The sequence below is a fragment of the Eutrigla gurnardus genome, assembly GCF_963514095.1.
Source record: "Eutrigla gurnardus genome assembly, chromosome: 15".
Taxonomy (NCBI): domain Eukaryota; kingdom Metazoa; phylum Chordata; class Actinopteri; order Perciformes; family Triglidae; genus Eutrigla; species Eutrigla gurnardus.
In genome coordinates this window covers 12,308,169-12,333,714 of record NC_139938.1, presented here as the reverse complement: position 1 = coordinate 12,333,714, position 25,546 = coordinate 12,308,169, and the positions used below count along the sequence as shown (strand labels likewise).

At 44.8% G+C, this 25,546-nt stretch overlaps 2 protein-coding genes across 3 annotated transcripts in view; both read left to right on the top strand.

The window, feature by feature from the left end:
• The first annotated feature begins 6,666 nt into the window (after nucleotides 1-6,666).
• On the top strand, nucleotides 6,667-16,227 carry kptn (kaptin (actin binding protein)). The gene is made up of 12 exons (XM_084029455.1): nucleotides 6,667-6,948; nucleotides 9,125-9,207; nucleotides 9,326-9,410; nucleotides 10,280-10,334; nucleotides 10,734-10,812; nucleotides 11,147-11,220; nucleotides 11,450-11,556; nucleotides 12,531-12,626; nucleotides 12,772-12,835; nucleotides 12,946-13,081; nucleotides 13,734-13,907; nucleotides 15,933-16,227. The coding sequence occupies exons 1-12, from the start codon at nucleotides 6,747-6,749 to the stop codon at nucleotides 16,104-16,106; spliced, it is 1,329 nt and encodes a 442-aa protein (XP_083885581.1). The 5' UTR covers nucleotides 6,667-6,746; the 3' UTR covers nucleotides 16,107-16,227.
• Nucleotides 16,228-17,252: 1,025 nt separating this feature from the next.
• Nucleotides 17,253-25,546, top strand: part of nova1 (NOVA alternative splicing regulator 1) — a 28,974-nt gene continuing 20,680 nt past the window's right edge. The window contains exon 1 of one of the 2 annotated variants that reach the window (XM_084029640.1): nucleotides 17,253-17,457. In XM_084029640.1, coding sequence (XP_083885766.1) covers nucleotides 17,268-17,457 — 190 coding nt within the window. In that variant the 5' untranslated portion in view covers nucleotides 17,253-17,267. Of the gene's footprint in view, nucleotides 17,458-23,446; nucleotides 24,104-25,546 lie in introns of those variants that run through there. The other variant, XM_084029641.1, reaches the window with a different exon arrangement.

The following is a 25,546-nucleotide window of genomic DNA, read 5'->3' as shown; positions in this document are numbered from 1 at the left end:
TCACATGACTTGTTTGTCACTCGATAGTCTTGTGAGTTGTTAGTCAGTCAAGTTAACGTAACCCATTCATTTCCTAAACTTAAACGTTTTGTCGTCTAAAACTAACTTACTGTGAAGTTTATTTTGAAAAGACACCATGCATGTAATGAGTGTATACTGCATGTGATAAAGTGATGCCATAGAAGAATGTAGATCCAGAGTCCAGGATTTTTGGTCGTTGCCATCTTTAAATTGTTGCAACCTGTGAAGGAAGTGACCATATTTGGACTGTAAAGGAGCGACAGGTGCGGCTCTGTGACGACCTCCCGTCTCAGAGGCGTAATATTCTTTTACGGCGAGTGTTTAGACTGACGATGGGGAATAACGCGGAATACTTAACGGGAAGGCCGTCTAAAAGGGGCTAGACTTCTATACAATAAGACAGAATGACAGTTTAAGACACAAGTTATAGGCTGAACATCAGAACATGTTGGTGTCCTCTTAAATACATCTGTGTTTATTATCTATGTCAACTTTTACTGAAGCTACTATGAGCTCAAAGTCACCAGTTAAACTCAAACACCTGTTGTTGTGAAACATTTGCGATCTTCTCTGAATTCTGATATTTGAAGATAGATATTTTGATAAGACATTTAGATGCTGCTAACTTTGTAACTCGTCTGGATGGCTTGAGGGGGCAAAGCCACACAACGGTGACAACATGAGGACAATATTTACGACGACGTCGGCTGTAAAAGCGTCTATAAGAAGACTTTCTGCCGACGGCCTTCATTCACCGTGCTTGTTCTTGAATTTGAATGGAATGTGTTTTATGACGTCTTGCTCCCGTTGGCGTCTAGTTGTGGCTTGTTTTCATAAAATCACACCATACAGCCGTGGCAGAGATCTGCACTATACTCTACACTATAGCTTCTATATATAACTAAGAAACATAATCAGCAATCAGTTTTACAAAGACAACATTTATGTTTCTGAAAAAGCCAATCTCATTTTGTCCTCCACCAAAGCCTCCTTTCCTCCTGCTGATCAATGAACCTGCACCTTATGTGCATTCACTCGTAAGTGACAGATTACATGTATCACCAAAACAGCTGCATCCCCCCCCCCCACACACACACACACACACACACACACACAAACACTAAACACCCAGATGCATAAAACCGACAAAGCTCATTTGATTTATCATAATATGCTTTATCTGAAAAGTAAGTATCTTATCTCCAGATAAAAGGGAGGAAAGACAGAGCGATCCGTTCAGTGGCGGAGCAGGAAGGGAGGCTGGAGGGAAGAACAGCCGCACCGGGGCACAAACGGCCGTGTGCAGACCGGGACAAAGGAGGACCAGAGGACTGTGGCGACGGGAGAAAAGAAGGAGGAGGGAGCGTGGACGGAGGGCTCCTGATGGACATCTATGATGGACACGTTTCAACACAGACATGGATCAATAAAAACAAAGGCTTGCTGGAGTCCCACTCTGGTTGTTTTTGTGGACTAACATGAGAGAATATAATTGCTCAGGATACAAACATACACATGTGCACGTGTCGTGACTAAAAGGGAACTCTGTATATGTGAACATTGTAGGTTTCTGTCATGTTCTGAAAGTCTTTGTCTATTAAGAATGCAAATGTTGCTGTTTATTGATTGAAAGATACATTATAACTTTACTTTTTGGCTTTTAATTTTGAGTTTTATTCCCCTTATTCATTTAGGACATTAGGTCATCAAGACAATCTCCTGTATTGCTTTCTTTTCCGATTCTGAGGTGAGATTTTGGGGTTTTTAAAAGTGAGATTTTGGATTTTATATAATATATGAACACTGATACAACCCAACCCAACAGTGGATCTGCATGCGGCAAGAAGGGAAATAGGGACTTAGCTGGTGTAATCCCTGCCCGGCTGCCCTTCCCCCCTAAAGCTGGACGCATTCAGGACAATTTAAGCAACTGTTTTTATGTTAAGACGGAACACAGTTTGTGTTGAACACATGGGCTGACCGAGGCCTGAAAACTCAGGAAGATGAGAACCAGAGGGTCGGAGGGGCAGGTACATGGAGGGAGGGGAGGGATGGAGGAGAAGCAGGTGAAGGGGCAGAGGGAGGGGGGGTATGGAGCTCCGGTCCTCGTCCCCACTGACACACTGCTGCAGTTAATCCAGATTAGAGCGTCTAAAACAGGTCGGCTAAATCTGCAGGCCAGCCAGCAATACAGAGGCTGCTGTCAGCCCCAATCACTCACCCGGCATGCACACACACACACACACACACACACACACACACACACACACGCACACACACTGTCATAATCTCTTCTGTGCAAACTAGGTGCCACCAGCTCAGCACAGACCTCCACTTACCCCCACCCCCCAGTCCAGTTAGGACCAGCTGGAGCTCCATACTGGCACACTGGACTCACACAAGAACCGTAGCCAAGACTCAATTTTATTCTGCTTTCAACGTTACTTCTGGTTCCCGAGACGGTCCACATAGGAGATGGACCGATGATAGTTCAGATTCTTCAACCTGCTGAGTCACCAGAAAGCCCAATATGATGTGTAGATGTCAAGGTTTAGTTTATTGTCATTGTTCAAGACAAGGATGCACAACGAAATACAGTTTCAGGTCCCATTTTTAGTGTTGAAGAAAATTCACATAAAAAAACACACAACTATATTATGTGGTGAAGGGTGGAGGATGAATGAGTCTCTCAGCTGCTCTGAAGTCTGCTGGTTCATCAGCTGATCCTTGTGTATCTCTTCCCAGAATGCAACAGGGTGAACATACTGGGTCTCGGTGGGTTTTGTCTTTTAATATCTTTGGGCTCTGTGCAGGCACCTCTTGTCACCAACATCACTGATGCTGGTGGATGGTACCAGCGATGTTCTGGTGGTTTGGAGAGTCCGCCTATCCTGGACCCTGAACATCACATGACAGTTTGTATTGTTTCCCCTCCGGAAAGGTTAAGAACGTCTTCAGTTGTTGAGCTCTTCTCACCAGGATGAAGATGTGCGATGACCACGTCAGGTTGTTGGAGATGCTGATAGAGACAAGTTGTGTTTCTAAAATCACCAATCAGCTCCTTGGTTTTCCTGATGGCGAGCAGTAGTTCTGTGTTGATTTCCTCTCTATATGAAGTCTCATCGTTGTTTGGAATCCAGCCAATCGTCTGCAGACTTCACAACGCCGTCGTCTTCCTGTCGGGTGTAGCGGTTGTGGGTGAACAGCGTGAACGGGAGGGGGCCAAGCACGCAGCCCACATATCATTCACAGCCTCATTTTAACAACATTTAAAGATTTTAATCCAAAGAACAAACCTGGATCTGTTTCTAGTGTTCAACCTCTGATTTCTAAGCGATCTCATTGGTGTTCTCACAGGTGCATTCTGGGTGCAGGACATTGATGACGATTGATGATGAGTTGTTGTATAATTAATGGCAGAGTTTAGCAAACAGGCCTTAGTTTTTAAATGATTGTCGTGGAGTTAATGCTTTCAATAACTGGCCACATGGAACACTTCCTGTAAAAGTGACTTTAAAGACCATCATGATACATATGGTTCATATAAGTGTTACTGTTAGGAGACAAACGTTGTCTGGAGAGAACTGACCCTGAGATGTGGATCAGATGTTTTGGTTGTATTAGTGCATTTTGGATGTGAGATTAACTGTTTTTCCTGGATGAAATCATAAAACATCTACAGTAACATGTTATATCCAACTACAGCCATAATACATTCTTATGCAAGCTAGGTGTGTGTGTGTGTGTGTGTGTGTGTGTGTGTGTGTGTGTGTGTGTGTGTAGTGAGTCAGGAGTTGCAAAGTGAGGTGAGGTGTGTCAGGGTGGAGGATGAGTGATTACAGTGGACAGTAATCCTGCAGATGGATTAGCAGGTGGTATTAAGAGAGGGGGGTTGTGGGGTGTAACACACTGCCACCTCCGAACTGTCACAATATGGAGGAGCAGCTCGCGGGGCCGGACCCCCGTCTGCTTCCCCACAGCAACACCAAACACTGCCTCTCAAACACACACACACACACACACACACACACACACACACACACACACACACACACACACACACACACACACACACACACACACAGGCCATCGATTATCTTGTGTATCTCCCAGACCAAATCTTGTCTTTAACTTGATGAAGATTGTTTTTTTGAAAAATCAAAAGTGTGTTGTGAGTATTTTGCTTATACTGTCATTTCTGCAATGAATTTATAATAAGTCAAGTTTTACTACCCTGCACTTATTAAGAGCTTCTTATTTTTCCAGGCAGAAACTTTCGGTTCAGAAAAGTGAAGCCCTGTCTAAAATGCCTGAAACTTTCATTCTCTCTACTGGCCATCAGGGGGCGACTCCTCTGATTGCAAAAGAAATCTGATTGTATAGAAGTCTATGAGAAAATGTATTATCTCAGTAAACATTGTAAACATGAGTTTATGGTTTTAATCTCTAGTTTCAAGTCTTCTTCAATCCAGCATGATGTTCATTTAGTACATTATGTTCCATTTAGAGTCAAATAGACCAGAAAGCAGGGGATGCTTTAGGGGGCGAATGATGAAGCTAACTTTGTAAACAGCTTCACACCAGAATCCAGATGGATCCAGATCCAGTAAGGTTGCTGCTCTGCTGCTTGTGTTCATGAGATCCACCCGTCGCTCCTCCACAGTCCTAATATTGTCATTGATGGCCAAAATCTAAGCTGACGGCAGCTGAAATGCTGAACTCGAGGGTTCAAAACTGTAGTCCACAACCAATGGACTACGTCCAATCCTTCTACCGTCTTTGGAAGAGACACTTGTTACGTCTGGCTTCTCAGATAACTCTGTTCTGTTCAGCCTTCTTTTTCACCTCAGAGTCTCATCATTCTCACAAAGAGGACCTCTGTGGGTGTCAAATATGAATTGTCCTGTCGACTATGGTGAGGATGAAGGAAGTGAGAGTCGTGTGAGGAAACAAACAGGTTTTCTTAGATTAGACTGGTAAGACTGGGTAAGTAAGAGAAATAGTTGAGAAGAAAGTAGTGATACTGAAAAGTGAATAAAACAGAATTTTTAGAATATTATTTTATGATTTTATGTGTTTCTTTATAAATTGAGGAAATACTTATTTTTCTGTCTGCAGGCTTTGTGGCCACCGATGTGCAGCGTTCAACTACTTGAGTGTTCACTGACATCTGCTGGACAGACACCATACATTGTCTTTATTGGACATGTGTATATGATACAGTAGATGCTACTGTATTGGTGTGTGTAGTCAATCTCACACACACAATGGTATGTTTACATTCACTTATTTTAGTGGCGAATAATCATTTTCACACCCAGAGTATGGAATTATCTATAGACTATCATGTTTGTATCTTAAAGATTTTCTCCTCCAAGATGTTACACATTTTCATCACAGTAGAATTAATGGTCTTGATTTGGATGAAGCTAGACTGGGTCATTCATTTCTTTCTGTAACTAAAATGCATGAAAAAAAGAGGAGCTTGTTGTTCAGTAGTGTAAAGTATTGCATATAAAATGTTATTTATGTAAAAGTAAAAAAGTATTGCATATTAAATGTTATTTATGTAAAAGTAAAGAAGTATTGCCATCAAAATATACTAAAAATACCCCCCAAAAAAGCAGAAGGGCCTATCTCAGATTAAAGTATATGAAATCATTGGATTATAATTATTGATATGTACATTATTTTGATGTTGCAGCTGGTAAAGATGGCAATCTCTGGTACTGAAAAGTGAAGCCATACTGAAGAGCCTTAAACCTGCATTCTCTCTGCTGGCCATGGTCCATTTAGAGTCAAACAGACCAGAAAGCAGGGGATGCTTTAGGGGGCGGGCTACCTGGTGATTGACAGGTCGCTACCAATGCAGTTAGCTACTAAGATGACACTTAGCTGTAAAGTTGACCTGGAACGATGAACCGTCGTCCACAAACCAATGGGTGAGGTCATTATGACTACTTCTCAGATACAGTCTATGATAAAGACGAGGCTGTTGTTGCTATGCTGGTGGGTAGTTTCTGAATTTCACCAAATAAAAATTGTAACATGCTTGATGTAAATGTACTCAGTTCCTTTACAATACTGCATAAGCAACATGTTATTGATAAAGAACCACCTTTAAAGAAAACAAAACTAGGTTTTATTTGGGATGTAACAGACAGACGCCACCGCCAGGTGGCAGCATTATGAATGTGAAGCATTGAATCTGTCATCAATTTACAACATGAGGCAGAAAGCAGGCACGCTGCATTCAAGAGCTTCGGTTGAATTCGTAATAAACAGATGCCATGTCTGAAGTCATATTTACAGTGTTCCTGTTTTAATTGTGTGAACTGGAAAATAAACAGATTCACTCTGGAACGGGGCGGATGTCTGTTTAGTATAAATCAGTGACGTTTTAGTGACAGAAATAAGACATCCACTAGCAAAAACTAAACAAATTATTCAGAAATGAACAGTTAAATTTCTAACCTAAATCTTGATGATTCATGAGATGTATTAACCTATTTGGACCTTTATCAGGGACTTTTTTCTCTTTATTTCTTTATTTTTCTCTTCGCTGGATCGTGAATGGGCACTAATGGCCAAATATACAATGATCCTGAACGCAGCTCCTCATACCCCGGATGTTTTGCTTCAAACTGCTCAGAGAAGAGAGCAGCCACTAAAGAACCATGAACAGCCGTCATTCTGGCCTTCTCTCGTCACATTAGTGCGGCAGGATGCTCCGGGAGTCGTATCCTTTCGCCGAGGACAGCTTCAGCCGCTTCCCGTCGCAGAGCAACGTTTACGGGCTGTGTCAGGCCGGGGAGCAGGAGCTGCTGGCGGCGACGCTCAAAGGGAAGGTGGTGTGTTTCAGATACCAGGAGCTGCAGCTCAAGATCCGCCCTGTGGCCAAAGAGGTCCAGTTCACCTACATCCCAGGTACAGACCGGAAGTAGTGCACTCCTCACCGGCGGCCCATAAAAGGTTCAAATGAGCTGCTCATCAGCCCAACCGTGACATGTACATGCTGCTTACATAGCAGTGCAAGTCACGTGTTCAGTTCAGGACGAAATGTACTTTCAATTAAGTATTTTTAGTTGTACTTAAGTAACGGGTCTGAATACTTCCTCCTCCACAGTCCCAAGTCCATACAAAAGGAGGGAAAAGTCATAATAATGTGAATTAATGAATTAGTTATTCTATGAACAACAATAAATACAATCGTGAATTATATCTAGAAAAGCAATATCTACAGGAATGGTGGTGTGGATGCTGAATTGCTGCTTTAAAGGCACAAGACAGTAAAGTAGAACTAGTTTTTAGAAAGTGGGAATTCGTATGGATGTCCCTGAAAAGTGAATACCAACAGTGTATAAAAGATTAATAATAAGCTACGGTTGGTTGGAAAGCTGAGCTACAATAATGGCACTAACTGAGCTAAACGCTTCAATGTTTGAATGACGTTTCAATAATAATAATAATAATAAATCGTGTTTGTTTGCGTGTAGAAGAACATCCAGCATTCACACAAATAAGTGTCATGAGGATTAAAGCCATTGGCTGCTTACATATAGTTAATGAAGCATAATACAGCTGTTTGACATCATATAAAATGATTGTATAAAGACAGACGTCATCAGACCCCGTGTTCTTGGTCCACATGGAGCCTTTGGGGCCTCTTCCTCTGCCAAGTGTCTTTTTCCAGATGTGCTGAGTGGTGACGGCTGCTCTCCTCCGCTCTAGTTCTAAACGGTGACATGTCCAAGTGAAAATATTCCACGTGATGAAAAGTGAATGTGCGGTTAACCGATTCACGAGTAGCCAATTTATGCGTCCTGTAAATTTAATGTCCTCCTCATGAATTAAACGTAGGCCTGACCTTTGCTGGTACAGATGAAGCCTCTTCCAGATGCACTTATTGGGGAAGTAAACTTGTATGAAGTCTCAGTGAAAATGGATTTTCTGCCACTGACATTAAACCAACTTGGGCAGCATCTGTTTTTTCACCTGACATTTCACCGAGCCCCACGACGCCCGGCGACACAGCTGGACACGAATGTTCTGTGGTGCTGGACGCACTACGGCGAGCTCTGTGGCGCCGGGACACACGTGTCACGGAGCTCGCCGTACAGTGGCGGAGCCAGAGAACCTTTATGGGGTGGCACAGTAACTGATGTATCGTTATCTTTTTTCACCGTGGCAAATCGCTGAAGTTGCTTTACTAACTCTGATCATTTGCTGATAAACCAAATAAACCAAAAGGACTCATAACATACTGTTTTATGAAACCCTCAAGATAATTACACACAAGACAAAACAAACGTACAAAAGTTGTATTCTTAACATTATTAGAAAGAACTAACAAGGTTATGTGTTTATATTACTTTGCATGTTAGCATTTGGCCGCCGACTCTCATTCACTGAACGTGATGTAACTATGCTAGCATAAATGTGTGAGAAAAGAGTCCAAGTCAGCGTTGAATGTTGGCGATCTTGTTTGAATTTGCGATTATTGTGCTGCGACCCTCAGCCAAAAGCAGCGTTTGGTGCGGAGGCCAGACTCTTGCCTGGCCACCTCTTGTCTCCATCCCTGTCACCGTAACCTGATCAAAATGCTGCATCCAACTTAAGGAAAGCCATCAGAAAGTAAAATATGAAACATTTATAAAACTGGATGGATGTAACCCATCAACATGCTGCAGCAGACCTCATTGAGTCTGCGGACGCTGGAGTAAAAGGAAAGGGACTCTGTAACAAAACACTATAAACTATTAGCTCTTTAAGTCAACAAAGATGGAAACACTGAATCTCCATCTTTTGGAGTTCAGCTTTCTGTTAAACTATAGAGACACTGCCCCCTGGTGGCCTCTGATGGTTACTACAACACATCGCCTACAGCATCATAGAAAGCTCAGCGTTTGGATTTATGTATTTCTAAATATCGTGGTATACTCTAATACCCCCAAGCAATGGCTCAGTCAGTTTGTGAAGTAAAATGTATGCTAATCAGATTTTCTTTTAGTAATGTGATTTCTGTGATGCTCTCTCTGAGGAAACTTGCTCTGCAACTGTTTTGCCTTCCATCCATCTTGTTGATGTTGTCTTCTTTATCCAGTCGATGCAGAGATCGTGTCAATTGATGCCTTCACCAAGTCTCCACCCAAAAGAGGCCTGGTGGTGGGCATCACATTCGTGAAGGTATCTTTTCCCTTAATGAAGTGGAGTCATAGCATGTGTATCATTTATAAGCGTTGTCCATACTTTGAAGCTTTTTTGCATAATAGAAGCCTTGTTGATAATGGCTAAACTCTTGCAGGACTCTGGTGACAAAGCCACGCCGTTCCTCAACATCTACTGTGACTATGAGCCTGGCTCCGAGTTCAACCTCGAGTCTATTGCACGTGAGTGAAGCAGTGTCCTGCATGGCATTCCATTTTACACCGTACATAAATAAACAAATATTCATATTTAACAAATCCTGATGTCAATAATTGGGGCAATAAATGTAAATTAATAATCAAATAAATATATATTTCTTATTTACAAAAGGATGTTTTTCAAACATCTTATATTTATTTTTTTAGGGGGTCTTTTACTGCCTAAAGCCACACTTACAGCATGTCCCCTCTCTTTTCATTTCCATCGCTTATATTCAAATGCGCGCAGATTCAGACCAACGCAACAACCAGATGGCAGCCTCCGCTACTGAAAAGTGAAGCCAGGCTGAAGTGCCTTAGATTTGCATTCGCTCTAATAGCCATCAGGGGGCGCCACCACGTGAGTGTATGGTCTCAATCTCTAGTTTCAAGTCTTACAGCATGATGTTCATTTAAAATATGGTCTATTTAGAGTCCAACAGACCATAAAGCAGGGGATGCTTTAGGGCGGGGCTACCTGGTGATTGACAGGTCGCTACCACGGCCTCGTTACTGTCGATACCAATGTAGTCAGATACTAAGATGACTTTTTGCTTTCTGGCACCCTTGTTGGTCTGAATCTGTGACATCACTGCTAGCTGGAAATAAAAAAGAACTGGGAAATACATGTATCGTTAGGAAATCCAAGTCCTCTGAAATAACTACAGTCTATTAATTAACTATACTGAGTCAATCATACCCTTAATTAGATATGTATTAGCTCATTTAGTTATTTATTCATGTCCCCACTCATTTATTTATGCATTAAATATGGAATGTAATGTCATCCCATAGTCCTGAAGTGTACAGTGTATGCTCAGGCAGATGTTTCACACGCTGATGTCTCTGAACAGAGAGCTGCCTGAATCTGGAGTTGCAGTTCACGCCCTTCCATCTGTACCACACAGAGTAAGTTTACTGCTGCAGAGCTGTGATACACCGTCACACATTAAATATTCAGAGACATGTAGCTGCTCACTTTGGGGCTTTTCAGTCTCACAAAGATAGCTCGAGTTCGCACCTCAGTTGGCATGGCAACTCACCACCGCTGCACGGCAAGCCAGCAGGGAGCAGTTTGTTCAGGATTACACAGCAACACATAAAGAAAGAGCCAAATAAAATGGGTTCGCCATTCCACTCTGTTTACAGCCAGAAGCATTACATACGCAGATCTGTTTTGTCCTTGTGCTCGTGGATGGGTTTTAGGGTCGTTATGGTCATCATATTGTCAGTCAGCAGTTTGTTTGCAGACAGCGTGTGACAGAAAACATGACAGAGTATCTGAATGGTCAATGTTCTCCCTGTTAGAGTGCTGTGTGACGACGGAGGCAGAGAGACGGTGTTCCTGCTCAGCGGTCACGACCAGAGGATTCACCTGTACAAGGAGGTCAGAGCTGCGTGTGTGTGCGTGTGTGTGCGTGTGTGTGCGTGTGTGTGTGTGTGTGTGTGTGTGTGTGTGTGTGTGTGTGTGTGTGTGTGTGTGTGTGTGTGTGTGTGTGTGTGTGTGTGTGTGTGTGTGGATGAGATTTGAAAAGTTTTAAAGTTGAAAACAACAAGATTCATTGTTCTGTCGAGGGATGACTCGTAGATTAAAAGGGATGAAAGCTACAGGGAAAGCAAAAGAGATAAAAACCAGATGGTAATGCGTTTTACATGTCTGCAGGAGACATTATTCATCATGCAGCATTCAGCATTCAGCCCGACTGTCCTGTTCCCTACAGAACGCCTCCCTCCACCAGTTTGAAGAGCAGCCAGTGGAGAGACTCTTCCCCGAACTACAACCTCTGCCCAGCAAGTAAGTCTGAGCTCCATGTGCCTGTTATTACCAGCGAGTCTTCCCCCTGTGAGTGAGTGAGTGAGTGAGTGATCATGGATAAATGTGGTGGAGTGTAGCAGGAAGCACCACAGAGGAGCTTTTGAGTACGGTGCCAGGTGTTAGTAGATCTCTCTTTGCCAACATACTGTCTGAGCTAAATGTATGTATGACCCATGACCCTCTGTGTGTGTTGTTCCCCCCCGTGCAGTGTGCTGTGGCTGGATGTGTTGAGTATAGCTGGTGGCCAGCGGCTCTCGGCATTCGGCTGTCAGAATGGCTGTGTTGGACTGGCTCTGGTCAACCAGACAGGACCAGGTGAGGGAGACCCAACTCTGTATGATGTATCTCTGATCCCACTTCCACCCTCCAGTGTTGCTGAGCACAAATCTGCTCCTTTGGCCAGACTCCTCTGCTGCATTATTAATGGTGGTGTACATATCCATGTACCTTGAAGGCACTACACACCCACACATGTGTTCTTCATTGTGGCTGATTAGAGTACTTCTCTGTGTCATGTGGGGTCACTGGACGCATGTAAACTAATGTGGTGACAGTAAATTAATGGGAGAGTCAGAGTGATGTCATTCAAGAGATCTGTTCCACGTTCTTGTATCGCTCACAGCTTGTTGCTGAGTTCTGCCTCCTTGTTGTTGTTCACTTAAGTTGTTGATATCAGGAATTTCTGACAGCAACAACATCTCCCACGTTGTCAAAAGTACGACAGAAATGCCAACAAACCTGTAGTGAAATGCTACAAAGCCTCCGCCACCGTCAGCTATTATTATAATAAAAACCCAATATCAACACTGATGCAACGTCAGGCTCCACTTCAAATAAACAGTAGGGCATAGTAAATAGAATAGTTCATAGTAAATAGAGTAGTACATCTTAAATAGAATAGTACATAGTAAATAGAGTAGTCCATAGTAAATAGAGTAGTACATAGTAAATAGAATAGTATAGTGAATAGAATAGTACATAGTAAATAGAATAGTACATATTAAATAGAATAATCCATTGTAAATAGAGTAGTACATAAATAAATAAATAGAATAGTGATTTCTGAGTCAGTGGTCCTAGTAATTCATTGTGTGCAGGTTCTTCACAAATAGCTTCTAAATTTTGGATTTTCAAGTATGAAAACTCGTCTTAAATGTATCTCATGGGATTTTCCATACATCTATATCTATAGTATAATTCCCGTCTTGGTTCCCTATTAAATGATCATCTATATCACACCGTTAGACTATTCCACGTGTGTTTTAAGGACGTATCATTTCTTTTATCAGAGGTTTTGCAGAGCTGGCGGTTCCAGTTTGACAGTCCAATCTCTTCAGTGCTGCTGTTCCCTCTCTGCTGTCCGGCGGAGCCCAGTGAAGAGAAAAGTATGTCACTGCTCCGTTTTAGTTTCACACTTTCACTATCCCCGTCTGCCTCTTTTTAGATAAGCAGTATGCCCGGCTGTCACTGGGAATATTTATCTCGGGTGAAAAGCAAGGATTTTGATTGCCTGTGTCTTTTTGTTTCCAGGTGTGGAAATGGAAAGCTACAACCTTCTGGTAACCAGTACAATCGAGATGGCAGTTGTCTACAGGTCAGACTCTGATGTTTTTCATGAAGACATCAGTAGAGTAATGCATTTGCACTCAGACTTTACTTGTGTGGTTGAGTTCACAACGGTGTGTTATCTGTGTGTGTTTTCAGAGATGTCCAGGAGCGAGGCTTGTCTCGCCCGGTGTGTCTCTCAGAGAGCGACCAATGGGATGCGGTGCTCTGCTCTCTGGTCATTGACCTGGATTTTGACGGGCAGAAGGAGGTGCTGCTGGGAACGTACGGGCAGGTCAGAGCACCTCTTCACTAATAGAGAGCTGCAGCAATGACACAGTTTTGGACGTTACTTTACGACAAGGGGGCAGGAAGTGTAAAAAAAACGCTGACTCCTTTCCAGGTTTCAGGGCTCATTCCTGCAGGACTCTATACACTTTATAAATTTAAAATTCAGAGCATTTCTGTTGCCTCCACACAGCTCTTAACATGGCTGAGCTGGCGGCTAAAGGTGCTAGCAACGCCAACCCTGCTGACGGAGCTAACGGCGATTACCTGAAGTGGAACCAGATTAAGGGTGCTAAACTTCCTCTTATCAGCTGTAACTGCTGTATGCGAGCGGTGCAGAGCGGCCCCTTCTTCATCTTTCACTTTTTAAGGAAGGCTGAGTTATTTCCTTCAACAGCTAAACAGCAACGTGATGTGTTTTTAATGGTTGTGACACTACGGCGCTCTGTGAGGAAGTAGATACATCAGGCTTTGGTACATACACAGCACTTCTTTAAACACATACATCATATTGATTTTCCATGCACTTATCACCATGTATAACCTATTTCACCAATATTGCATAACATCGTACCCTCCCCCCACTACAGCAGCATTACCTTGATAACGACGTATTCAGTAGAGCCATGATGAGGATCTTCTGACTTTTCGCTCTGCAGGAACTTCTTTGCTATAAATTCCAGCCGGCAGCGAGAGGACGAGATGGAGAGTTTCAGCTGCAGTGGAGGCGGAGCTTCAAGAGCCCTTTGCTGTCCATCATCTACTTGGACTTGACCGGGGACGGTTTGAGAGAGATGGCCGTCCTCACACTGAAGGGACTGCATGTCTTACAGGTGTGTAGCAGGTGATCTATGTTACAAGCTTCCTGTCGGGGCCGCTCTGCCCTTGACCCTACTGTCGATCGCAATAATAGATGGATCAGCTGCTTAAGTCAAAGCATGCTCCCGAGAAAATATATCATCTCTAATGGAGAAGTGACAGAAGCATCAAGTACTTACTGACCTCTACTGGCCACCAGAAACATTGCAGCAGGATTGATTTTGTACATTTTGTCTCCTCTGCTCCTTTTGTCGTGGTGGTGTGGTCACATAAGAACCGAGCTTGAGAAGACACAGATATCTAATGGAGATGTCATCACTTATTCTTTAATAAAACGTTTTCTACACACACACACACACACGCACACACACACACACACGAGTCCAATAAGACACATCATTTAGAGTCAAACATCTCTCTATTATGTCAAATCAAACAATCCAAACCTCAGACATGAACCATCTGAACGACTCTTTGAAAGCAGCAACTAAACACTGATGTACTTTACACCATACACTGCTTTCTTATTATATACTGTCATTTTCTCATACAGGCTTCTGTGAAAGACTGTTCCAGTGTAGAATATCTACTAACGCCGTTGAAGGTTTTCGCAACAACAACAAAAGAAAAGTAGAATAAAAGGACAGTAATCAATACAATACCTTACTGTTAACTCACAGAAACAGCAATAATTACAGTAAAATGGTAAACAAATACGGATGGTGGCGGTTTATGGATCCAGCTTCCAGTTTGGGTACATAATCTCATCTACATCACAAGAAAAGGTCTCCACTGGTCCTGTTTGCGGGTCAGACCTGGTAGACCCAAACGCGTACTGAGGATGAACCGGCTGATGCTGCTGTCCGTAAGGTCTTCAACTCCCCCTCCAGAGTAGCTCTCTCTACCTCCCTGGGGGGGGTTGGGCACGTGGAATCTGGGGTGGCCATGTTCAAATGTCCATTGTAGAAGCGGCTGCTATTTGTGGTCAGAAAGTCATCAGGCCCTGTTGTGGCGGCGACTGAAGAGCCTGCTGGTGGACTCCAGCGGTGAAGGCAGGTTTCAAGGTTTCAAGCTGAAGAAGGCTGGTCGGGCTTGGCTTCCGAAACAGCTGATGGGTACCGTTTAGCCAAAAGGCCTGCAGCTGCTGAAGCAAAAACCAGGGAGTGTGAGGAGTACTCAGGGTCTTGTTCACTAGAGAAGGATGGATGAGATGGACAGGCGGTTTGGTGCGGCGGCAGCAGTGATGCCGGCGTTGTACCGGACCAGCATCTGATCAGGATCCTCCTGGGTGCCTCCCGTTAGAGGTGTTCCAGGCACGTCCAACTGGGAAGTGGTCCCGGGGTAGACCCAGAAACCGCTGGAGGGATTATAGAGCCCCTATAGCCTGGGAACGCCTCGCAGTCCCCCACAAGGAGCTAGAAAGCGTTGCTGGGGAGATGGATCAGGAATGCCCTTCTAAGCCTGCTGCCCCGTGACCTGACCCTGGATCAGCAGACAATGGATGGTTGGATGGTCCCGTTCTTTTTCCTATTCTTCCTCTCACAGCCTCCATGTTTGTTCTCATGGTGATCTTACCTGAGGTCCATCTGTCGCGTTCACGCTCTTGTGTGCTCTGTTTAGCATTTGGATCAGAAATCTTTTCACAATGATTGTAAGAGATTTCTTTCTGCAACATGCGTGTTTCAGTGTGTCGTGTTTGAATTATAAACAAATTCAACGCAGAAAACATATTGCTGGTTTGTTTAAGGTTCTAAAAGTTAAGGTTTTGATGCTTTTGTCTCAGCTGTTAGTGTGTAAACAATCAGAAAAACCCTGTAAGCGGAGGGTTTCCTACATACTGCCTCTTGAAGCATCATTCAAAGCCTAGGGACAAATCATCAGCATGATCTGCTGTATAAAAGTAAATGTCTCCACCTTTTCAGCATCACACATCCAACGCCAGCTCGCCACAGACAAGTGCATCCAACAGACGTCCTCAGACCTCTTTACAATCTGACCATCTGTCGATATTGCCTTTGTTTGGTTCCCTTTCTCCTCAGCACACTCTCACCAGCACTGCCGACTTGGTCCTGGAGCGTCTCGGCCTCCGGGTGTCGGCCCTCACCGCCGGCTCTGAGCTGCAGTCGGCCAAGGAAGGAGACGCCGAGGAGGACCATGGTCGGGCTGAGAAAGACCAGTTTCCAAGTGGAAGTCCTGATGGCTCACTGAAGTAGTCCTGAACAGTTCACTAGCATCACATCGGCCCCTAAAACCCTGCAGGGAGGCTGGATGCAGCGGAAGAAGATATTGTACATTTGAAGATAATAAATCACACTTACACTCTCACTGTTTGCTATGTATCTTCTGTGTTCGTGCTGTGTTCTTTATATATATAAAATATAAAATTATTTTTAATATGAATATGAATTTCAAAATATAAGAAGATAGACTTCGTTCCTTTCTGGTTCATCTGTGTGTGTGTGACGTGCGTGTGTCTCGGGATAGCAAAACTACAGGAATCTAGGACGAACTGCAACTAATCTGTAAACAAGTGCACCATTTTATATTTATTACTGTATCAAAAACTAAATGGATGAAATCAACTCGGTTTTTGAAACCGCTCTTCACATTTTAAACCTCGGGTCTTTGAGGCGGGGGAAACAAATAAAGTAAAAGCAAACCTAAAAGAGAGCAACATGTGAAAAAACATTGCGATAAGAAGAAGATGTAGATGAAATGGGGAACGGGGACTTCCGTCCGTATCAGAGGGGTGTTTGCTTTATTGGCGGCCGGTCAGTGGCACTGTGGTCCTCTGCGGAGCTGCGAACTATATATTCCTCCCCTCCTGCACTACAAAGGCAACAATAACAACAGCTGCACTTATCACACTGAGGACTTAACAGGGACGGAGCATGACGTGGAGGCGACTGGAGGACGCGCTGATCCGGTAGATCGTCTCCGCCGAGCTGTTGCACTTGTTTTAGCGGCCGCTCGCCTCTCTCTCTCTCTCCGCGGCGCCGCGTTATTCAAGGCTCGGCTCGTTTTTGCGCGTCAACAATGAGCACCACGCTGCCGGAGCGACGCTGAGCGCCTTAAAAAACAGCGCATTTCCCTCATCGAGCTTTTTTTTATATTTAGCTCCGCGGGGGACGAGCGGCGGAAAGAGGAGATCCCGATACCGGTCTTTGACATTTTGAACCCTTTGAGACCGTTTCCAGCCCCCCAAAACTTGTCGATCGTATCGCGCTGCGCGTTATCAGGCTCTGTGGCGATGAAGGCGCCTTGTGTCGGAGTGTGAGAGTGCGTGTGCGTGTGCGAGAGTGCGTGTTGAGAGAGTGCGTGTGCGTGTAAAGGGGGGAATAGCGCAGATTTATCCACAGCTCCGAGGGTTAAAGATGATGATGATGGCTGGCGGCGGCGGCGTCGGCGGCGGAGCAGCCGTGGACCATAACGGGATCTACTCCAACCCGAACCTGCACAGCCTGCAGCAGCCCCACATGGACGCGGATAACCCGGACTCCCGCAAACGACCGCTGGAAGCCCCGGCGGAGGAGGCCGGCTGTACCAAGCGCACCAACACCGGAGGTAAGGCACACACGGAGCAGCTCGTCTCCTCCACACGGAGTCTAATCTGGTGTTGTTGTTGAAACAAACGTCCGTCAGTATGATTTCGCGCAGCGACACCGGGCTGCATGTCGGGCTCCAACATGCGGCACCTGTGCAGTTGGCACTCGGAGACACCGACCGTGTTTACGGCCGTTACTTCAGATCCCAGCGGGGAGAGCAGGCCGGGTCTGACCGGCCTCCTCAGGTGAACCCGGTCACCTCTGTGCTGCTCCACATCTGGACTGCTGTGGAGAAGGCTGCTCGGGTGTGTGGAGGCTGCACTGTTGCACTGTTTACACTGTAGTGTGGTGCTGTTGTGGTTGTTGTGGTTGTAGTCAGACAGTGATGCTTGCTTCTGCAGATAAATGTGCATTTCTTTCAGGGCCGTAAATACAGACCGTGCACAGTTAGAGGCCCCTAATGTTGGGGTCTGTAGAGACGGGGCCCTCCGATCAAGAATTCACTAAATATGGTGCCATTTGCTTTATAAACCTCTTGAAAAGGGAAATCATCACTGTTTTCATTTCATTGCTATCAAGCATCACATAAACTATCGAAACACCTCATTAAATGAATTGTTTGTCTTTTTTTGGTATTTTAGTCATAAACAGATGTAAAGATGATTGCATACGTCGTAATATTTACGTCGATGTCATCAAGTCTATGATTATGTGATGATGATTATGTGATGAGACGACATGATACACAGTAGCTGGATCATATGGCATTCTCCTGACCTCTCGACTTTCTCAATACAAAAGATGGAGTGTAAAATACAGAGCAGTAAAATATACATTGTGTGTGTGTGTGTGTGTGTGCGCGCACGTGCACAGGCCCCATTGTAACTACCGTACACCACTGATTTGTCCTGAGCATCACCTTTAGTGGCCGATATCAGCAGCAACAGGAACAGAGACAAACATGTCATTGCAGTTTATTTGTTGTTGTGTTGTCAGAATCACAAGTCAAACATGTTGCCTGTGAGTCCTGGATCCTTTAGTTTCTGAGTCCTGGATCCTGTAGTTTGAGTCCTGGATGCTGTAGTTTGTGAGTCCCAGATGCTGTTTGTGAGTCCCAGATGCTGTTTGTGAGTCCTGGATGCTGTAGTTTGTGATTCCTGGATCCTGTAGTTTGTGAGTCCTGGATCCTGTAGTTTGTGAGTCCTGGATGTTGTAGTTTATGAGCCATGGATGTTGTAGTTTGCGAGTCCTGGAGCCTGGAGTTTGTGAGTCATGGATGTTGTAGTTTGCGAGTCCTGGAGCCTGGAGTTTGTGAGTCCTGGATGTTGTAGTTTGTGAGTCCTGGATCCTGTAGTTTGTGACTCCTGGATCCTGTAAGATGTGAGTCCTGGATGTTGTAGTTTGTGAGTCCTGGATCGAGTAGTTTTTGAGTCCTGGAGTCTGTACTTTGTGAGTCCTGTGTCCTGTAGTCTATGAGTCCTGGATGCTGTAGTTTGTGAGTCCTGGATCTTGTAGTTTGTGAGTCCTGGATCCTGTAGTTTGTGAGTCCTGGATGCTGTAGTTTGTGAGTCCTGGATCTTGTAGTCTGTGAGTCCTGGATGCTGTAGTTTGTGAGTCCTGGATCTTGTAGTTTGTGAGTCCTGGATGCTGTAGTTTGTGAGTCCTGGATGCTGTAGTTTGTGAGTCCTGGATGCTGTAGTTTGTGAGTCCTGGATCCTGTAGATTGTGAGTCCTGGATGCTGTAGATTGTGAGTCAGTACAAATACGACTCACTGGAACGGCATCTCTTGGCTTCATAATGTCTCAATTATAAAGTGTGGCCTTAAAGGGAACGGCTCCAGATACATGATATACTCTTTATTTAGTGGACTCTGATTTAGTGTCAGTTGTGTGATAGGTTTTTGTGCTTCTGCTTCACCTGAAACTACCAGGTCTGCATATTTTAAGTACAAATGTTGAGATAAACTAAGCAGGACCGGCCATCCAGTGAAACTCCTACAACAGCGCACAGATCGGAGGGACCAGTCATCACCAGTCGTAGCCTAGATTCCTATCAAAGTCAGCTTATTTATAGGCTGCAGGGTGAGCCAAATCTCAGCATCTGGTTGGTATTTTTGTTTGCCTGTTGTGATGTTTGCCAGAGCAGTTTTTTAGGTTGTCTGAGCCGTCGCACTGCATGATGAAATGACATGACATGTATGGGGCTGCAGTTAACGATTGTTTACGATCGATGAATCCATAGGTTATTTTCTTCATTCATTGACTAGTTGTCTTAAAAATGGGCGAAAAATGTCTATAATTGTTTGTCAAGAAAATAACCCAGAAAATATTCACAATGAAGACATTTTGAATCAGAATTCTTTAAAAAAAAAAAAAAAAGATGAATGAATTATCAGAATGGTTAGCAATTCATATAATAGTTGATAATGATTAATAGTTTCAGCTATAGATGTATAATAAAAAGCAAATAAAAACAACCAGACATTGATTTCAGATCCTTACTAAGGCTGTAAATAATGATTACTTAATTGTCAATTATTTTCTCCATTAATTGGTTTGTTGTTTGGTCTTTAAAATGTCAGAAAAATGGGGGAAAAGGTTAATCAGTTAATCAGTAAAATGCATTCAGTTTACTGTCATAGAAGAGTAAAGAACACAGAAAATATACAGATTTAAGTAACTGGAATTGGAATCTGAAATTTTGACCTTTTTAAAAAAAAGTAATTGCACTCAAACCAATGAGTCGATTATCATTAAGTTAATAGTGGTCAACAGTCGATGAATGAGTGAATTGTTGCAGCTCTAATAGTTCATGTAGCAGCACATCACAGAGGAGGGGGTGTGGTGAGAAGAGTGAGCGCTACCACAGAAACACTGCAGCACCGTTTGAGATAATTGATCCTGATTCCTTTTGCCTTAAACCTGCATTCTGTCTGCTGGTCGTTTCCTTCACTGGTCGCAAAAAAAAATCCAATATGGCGACGGTCAAAATGCCGAACTCAAGGCTTTAAAAGCTTAGTCCACGACCCAATGGTGGTGTTACCATGACAACGTCCACATCTTCTATCTATAGGTCGATCTCTAGCTGAACTAATATGTATACATAGTGTGACTCGTCGTCTTCCCTCCGGGCAGCGACAGCAACGACTACAACCCCGTGGACGTGCGTTGGTACGTCCCAACGGCAGGTTCTATGTCACTGCTCTGCTTCGCTATACTCTCCTGTGGTCCGGCTGCATTTTGCAGGATGATGGCTGCTCCACCGCGTCAGCCACTGTGCATCTTGTTTTCGGCTTGTGATTGTTTTGGTCTGCGTCTCATGAATAGAGAGCAGGGAACTCCGGCCTGTAGACGAGGCAGCACATGTTGGTGACATTAGCGTCGTCTGTCTCTGCGTCCCAGACACCTCGCCACACCACCGTGGCAGCATTATATCCGATTTCTAACGGCATGAGTGTGTCTTTACTGCACCGCACTGCACCTCAGAAATGTCGTTTCAGCAAAGGCACACCAGGACGCTTGTAGAGTATGTTGGAGCCCCCAGACGGCGTCCAGAAGCACCCCTAAAGAAGACCAGAGAAGTCACAGGGTGTCCTGCTTCCTGGAGGGTTTGCACTGTTCACTGGTAGCACGGAGGCTTCAGCTTGACGACAGGAATGGCTGACCGCTGTCAAATTGCTTCGAAAATCTTTATAAATACAAAAAAAAAAAAAAATCACACAGGCTTTTTTCCCCTGCTGCCATTTGTATAATGGCATTGCACACCATTTTACCAGCCTGACTCCATGTTCTCGCTGTAGCACAGCCCCGCTGGTGCTGCACAATTAATCGTGTCCTGATGATGGTCCTGTTTTCTCAGAGGCAAAGGTGTTCCAGATGGCTTCCTAAACACGATCGTATCCGTGCAGAGAACCCGACCGCTTCGTCAAGAAAAACAACCGTTCACGTCTAACTGCCCTCATTTGGTGCATTTTCGGGGGAAAGAGGCGGACATGTGCAATGTGTCCTGCAAATGATCAAGAATATTTGTTGTGCAATAATGTGTCACCACAACAACCATTTTAAATCAGTGTTCAGATTCAGCAACTGAACATACACCGAGAAACTGCTTTTTTTTAATCTACATGTTCTTAAGTCCTAAATGTACGTAGGATTTTTAATCGTTGTGCATGAATGAGTATAATTTTTAGACATTTTATTCCATCGTCTAGATGTCTGTGAGCTATCAGTTCTGTGGTTAACACAATGAAACAATTTGAACGTTTTCATCACTAAATACCCCTCTGGTGAATTTTTAAGCTTTATCGAATACAGCTACAGCTAGTTCCTTTACAACATTAGCTTTTCACTCCTGCCGATTGAATTCACGCTCCAAAAATCATCTGTGAAGACTATCTTGCTGAAAAAACATGTGAGTATCAGAAACGTTTGGTCACCACAGAGATTATTTTCTGCCATAATTGAAAATCCAACGGAAAATCCCCATTTTTCAAACATTCTTGCAGCCCTCTATGCTGCCCTCAAACTGTTAAAGATGAATACATGTTTTTAATCATTTATGTTTCCCATAAAATATGTGCCGTGCTGATTTAAGATCACCGGGATTAACAGGATTACTACAATTAGTATTCCCAGCATGTACAGTTTATTTATTTGTGTGCAGTTTGACCTGAACAGTTGAGCCAATGTTCATATTATTTCATGTAGTCTTCTGTACTGCTGTCTGGAGACACTCAAAATGTATGGAAGGCTTTAGTGTGGGATTCGTTAGCATGTACAGTAGCTCACCAAAATCACATTCTTAAATGTCGTGATGAGAATCCGAGGCTAACTCGGAGCGCGGCGCCAACTCTACGCATGTTCACGTGACCATTCTGCATCGACACCTGCACGAAACAGATGCTCCTTAAACACCTCGTCACCCTGAGCTGTATGTAACGCGTTCATGCGTCGCCTCCCGTCTCATGCGATCTGCATGTAACATCCCTCAGCCTGTCTGGCAGCCCGACACTCCTCAGCTGTCTCCCTGCTTACCAACCCCTGATATTGATCACGTTATTCCCAGCGAACTGATCATTAACATGACTGGCAGTCGCAACAAAGGGAAGAAAGCCCGTGCTCTTTGAAAAGCCCCTCGTTGTGCATTAAGAGCTGTGGCCACTGAATGGGGGAAATGACTCCTCTTTTATCAGCGTTGCCTCTCTCTGCTCACAATGAACAGCTTTCAGTCATTTCTCTCTCTAATTAGCCGTTCGCCGAGCCCATGTTGCTGGCAAGCACGCGCCTCCCAAAAGGTTGCGTGGCCGAGGGATTAGGTATGATCTCGTAATGTTACTAATGGAAAGGTTGGCACAGGAAGAGGAGCTGTATTTTTTTATTTATTTCTTTTTTTGGTGGGAAGGACACAGGTGCCCTTGCAGAGCGATGTGACGTGAGCGGACTGTGAATTTGCCAGGTGGCAGTGAAAGAGAGAACGAGAGGGAGTGGGGAGATAGATAGACCGTGAGAGGGAGAGAGGAGCCTACGGGGAGGCTCTGTCTATATACTGGAGCATCTCGCAGTGAACCACGCTGGTAGAATTTTCTGGAAGGCGTTTTTGCTCCGACACCAAACGGGCCGCGGCGTTGGGGGTTTTGATTTGTGGATGAAACTAACACGCAGACGGGGAAAAAAAGGAGTTCCCTTCTTCCAGGTTCCTGGGAAAAAGCTGTGTTAAATGAAGCCGGAGCCCCGTGTCCACACATGCACGTTGCCGTTTTTACACACATTCAGCCACTTAAGATACCCCTCCGCGTACAATTTATAGGCGTAGTGATTGGCTTCATCACCCCCCTCCACCATTCTGCGGCACTGCCATTTGCAATGGTTGATGAGCCCCTCCGCCCTCTCAAACATGGCCGTCTAAGGGATTGGGGGTGGGGGAAAGGAGGAAAGAAGGGTGGGTGGCGTAAGGCACGCTGTCTCAGATCACTCCTCCTCCACCTCCTTCATCATCTGCTCATGTTGTCCGTGCACCTCTTCAGCCACCGTTGAAGGTCACTCTACATGCTTCCCCGTTCACCGCCGAAGCTCGCTCCCCCAACCACTTCACCTTTGTCACTTGCCACTAAAAAAAGTGAGTGAATGGACTGCCATACTTTATAGTGCTGCGTCAAAAGAGGCGGAGTGGAGGAGAGAATTCAATTTTTTGGGGACCGGCATCGGGGGGGTGGGGACGTGACGCGCTGGAGGGAGGAGGCCACCCATTGGCCGAGCGAGGTGTCAGTCCTGCGCGCTGCTGCAGACGGACAGGCCACTCGATGAATATGGATGAGAGCAGTGAAAAGGGTGATGCGGCAGGGAAGACCCCCCCCCCTTCAAACCGATGCAGGCTCGAACAATGCGTGCCGTCTTTCACTGAAAACACTGAGAGCCTGCATTAGCATTTTCTCAGACAATTGAGGCTCTGGCCAGCTGCAGGCATGGCTCGGATGCTGCGGTGAAATCTCTTTTTCTGCGCCCACTGATGAATTAGAATCGCGGTGAAAAAAAGTCGACTGGCCGCATTCCTCAACACTACCATTGCACCTATGCCTAGGCTAACGTTCAGATCCCCTTCAGAGATTGTGTCCCGGCATTGATGGCGATCTGACAGAGGACTTGAGAAGCAGCAGATCTCAGAATGGGTAAGCCTCGAACTCTTTTTGCCTGACTTGTTGAATTTATCCATCATGCTCGACTTCATGCTATTTCATACACCTCGGGCTCATTTGTCCATTATTGCTGTTTTTTGTTCCATCGTCCTTGCTGCCTGTCAGCAGCAGGTTAGTCCATTGAAATGCAGAATGGGTACTTGGAGGGGTAGTGAGGAGGAGGGAGGACGGTCACAAGGCATTTCCTCCTGACCCACCCCCCTCCAGTGACTTAACTAAACACATTTGGCTCAGCGTCCGTGTCTCTCCTCCGAGCCATCCTTCCAGCGGGGGTTTGAACTAACACCCCACTGGCTCAGTTTCCCAAATGTGCCCCACTGCTCCCGATCCCTGGCGGATTGCAGCAACAGATTGCCATGTTTACTCTACCACATGACGCCATTAAAACCATTACTGTGATCTCAGACACTAGGACGGAATTAATTATTGACTAATGACAGCAAACGTGGCTGTGAGGGCGACAGAGGGATTCTCAGTGGCTTCCTCCCCCGCTGGCTTTACTCTGGTTGAAGATGAGTAGAAAGTTACGCAGTGGGTTTTGGCTCGTCTGTCAACAACAGGTCTTTGGATGTTTGCGTTCTGCAATCGGCGTCATTCAAATAAAATTGGTTGTGTGGCCACGCTATCAGATATCTGGTTTTAAGGACCGGGGGCTCAAGAAGCTTTACGGCGGCCGTGTCAGACAGGCATGATCTTTATTTTTTCACCAAGGTCATTTTATTGTTATCCGTTGAGAGAAAAGCGAAGGGCTGCCTGCAATATAGCATGAAATAGAAAGATGAGATGATCAGAGATGTCTGCGTACAGGTTTATCGTTATTGCTTTTTTTCCCCTCCTACTGACATACTGACCAGCACCTGACATATTTACTAGCTTCCAATGGCGGTGTCTAGTTTTATTTCATGTCTGTGCTTTTAGGTCAACGTATGTCTGATTTCTTCTGGGGTTTCGTCCACAACGGTGGCGGATGAATCTAAACGGAAAGTGAAATTCCATTAACGATCATGTCATTGTCTTCAAACCTGTCAGAGCCATTGATTATGTGCATGAAAACAAGTCCGAATGCAACACGAGGAGCATATTAATGCAATGAGGAGGAGAGCCTCTTTGTAGGCAGTTAATGTCACACTGCCATGTTCATTCACATCTCAATCTAATGAGTGCATTACTGAGGCAACAGGTTGGTTTCAGTGCAGGGCGGTCCACCTCCATCCGTCTTTCCTCCCCACCACGCCGGTCAAATCCCTCCCCGCCATCCCCTCCCTCTCCACCCTCCAGGAAACAGGATGCGGTGACACGGTGAAGGACCGTGAGGTATCTCTTATCCAATGTCTGTATCAGGCTACGGTCTAAAAAACCCCGTTAGAAATCTCCGTCCTGCAAAGACGGACGGTGCCTTTTCTACATCTCTGGCCG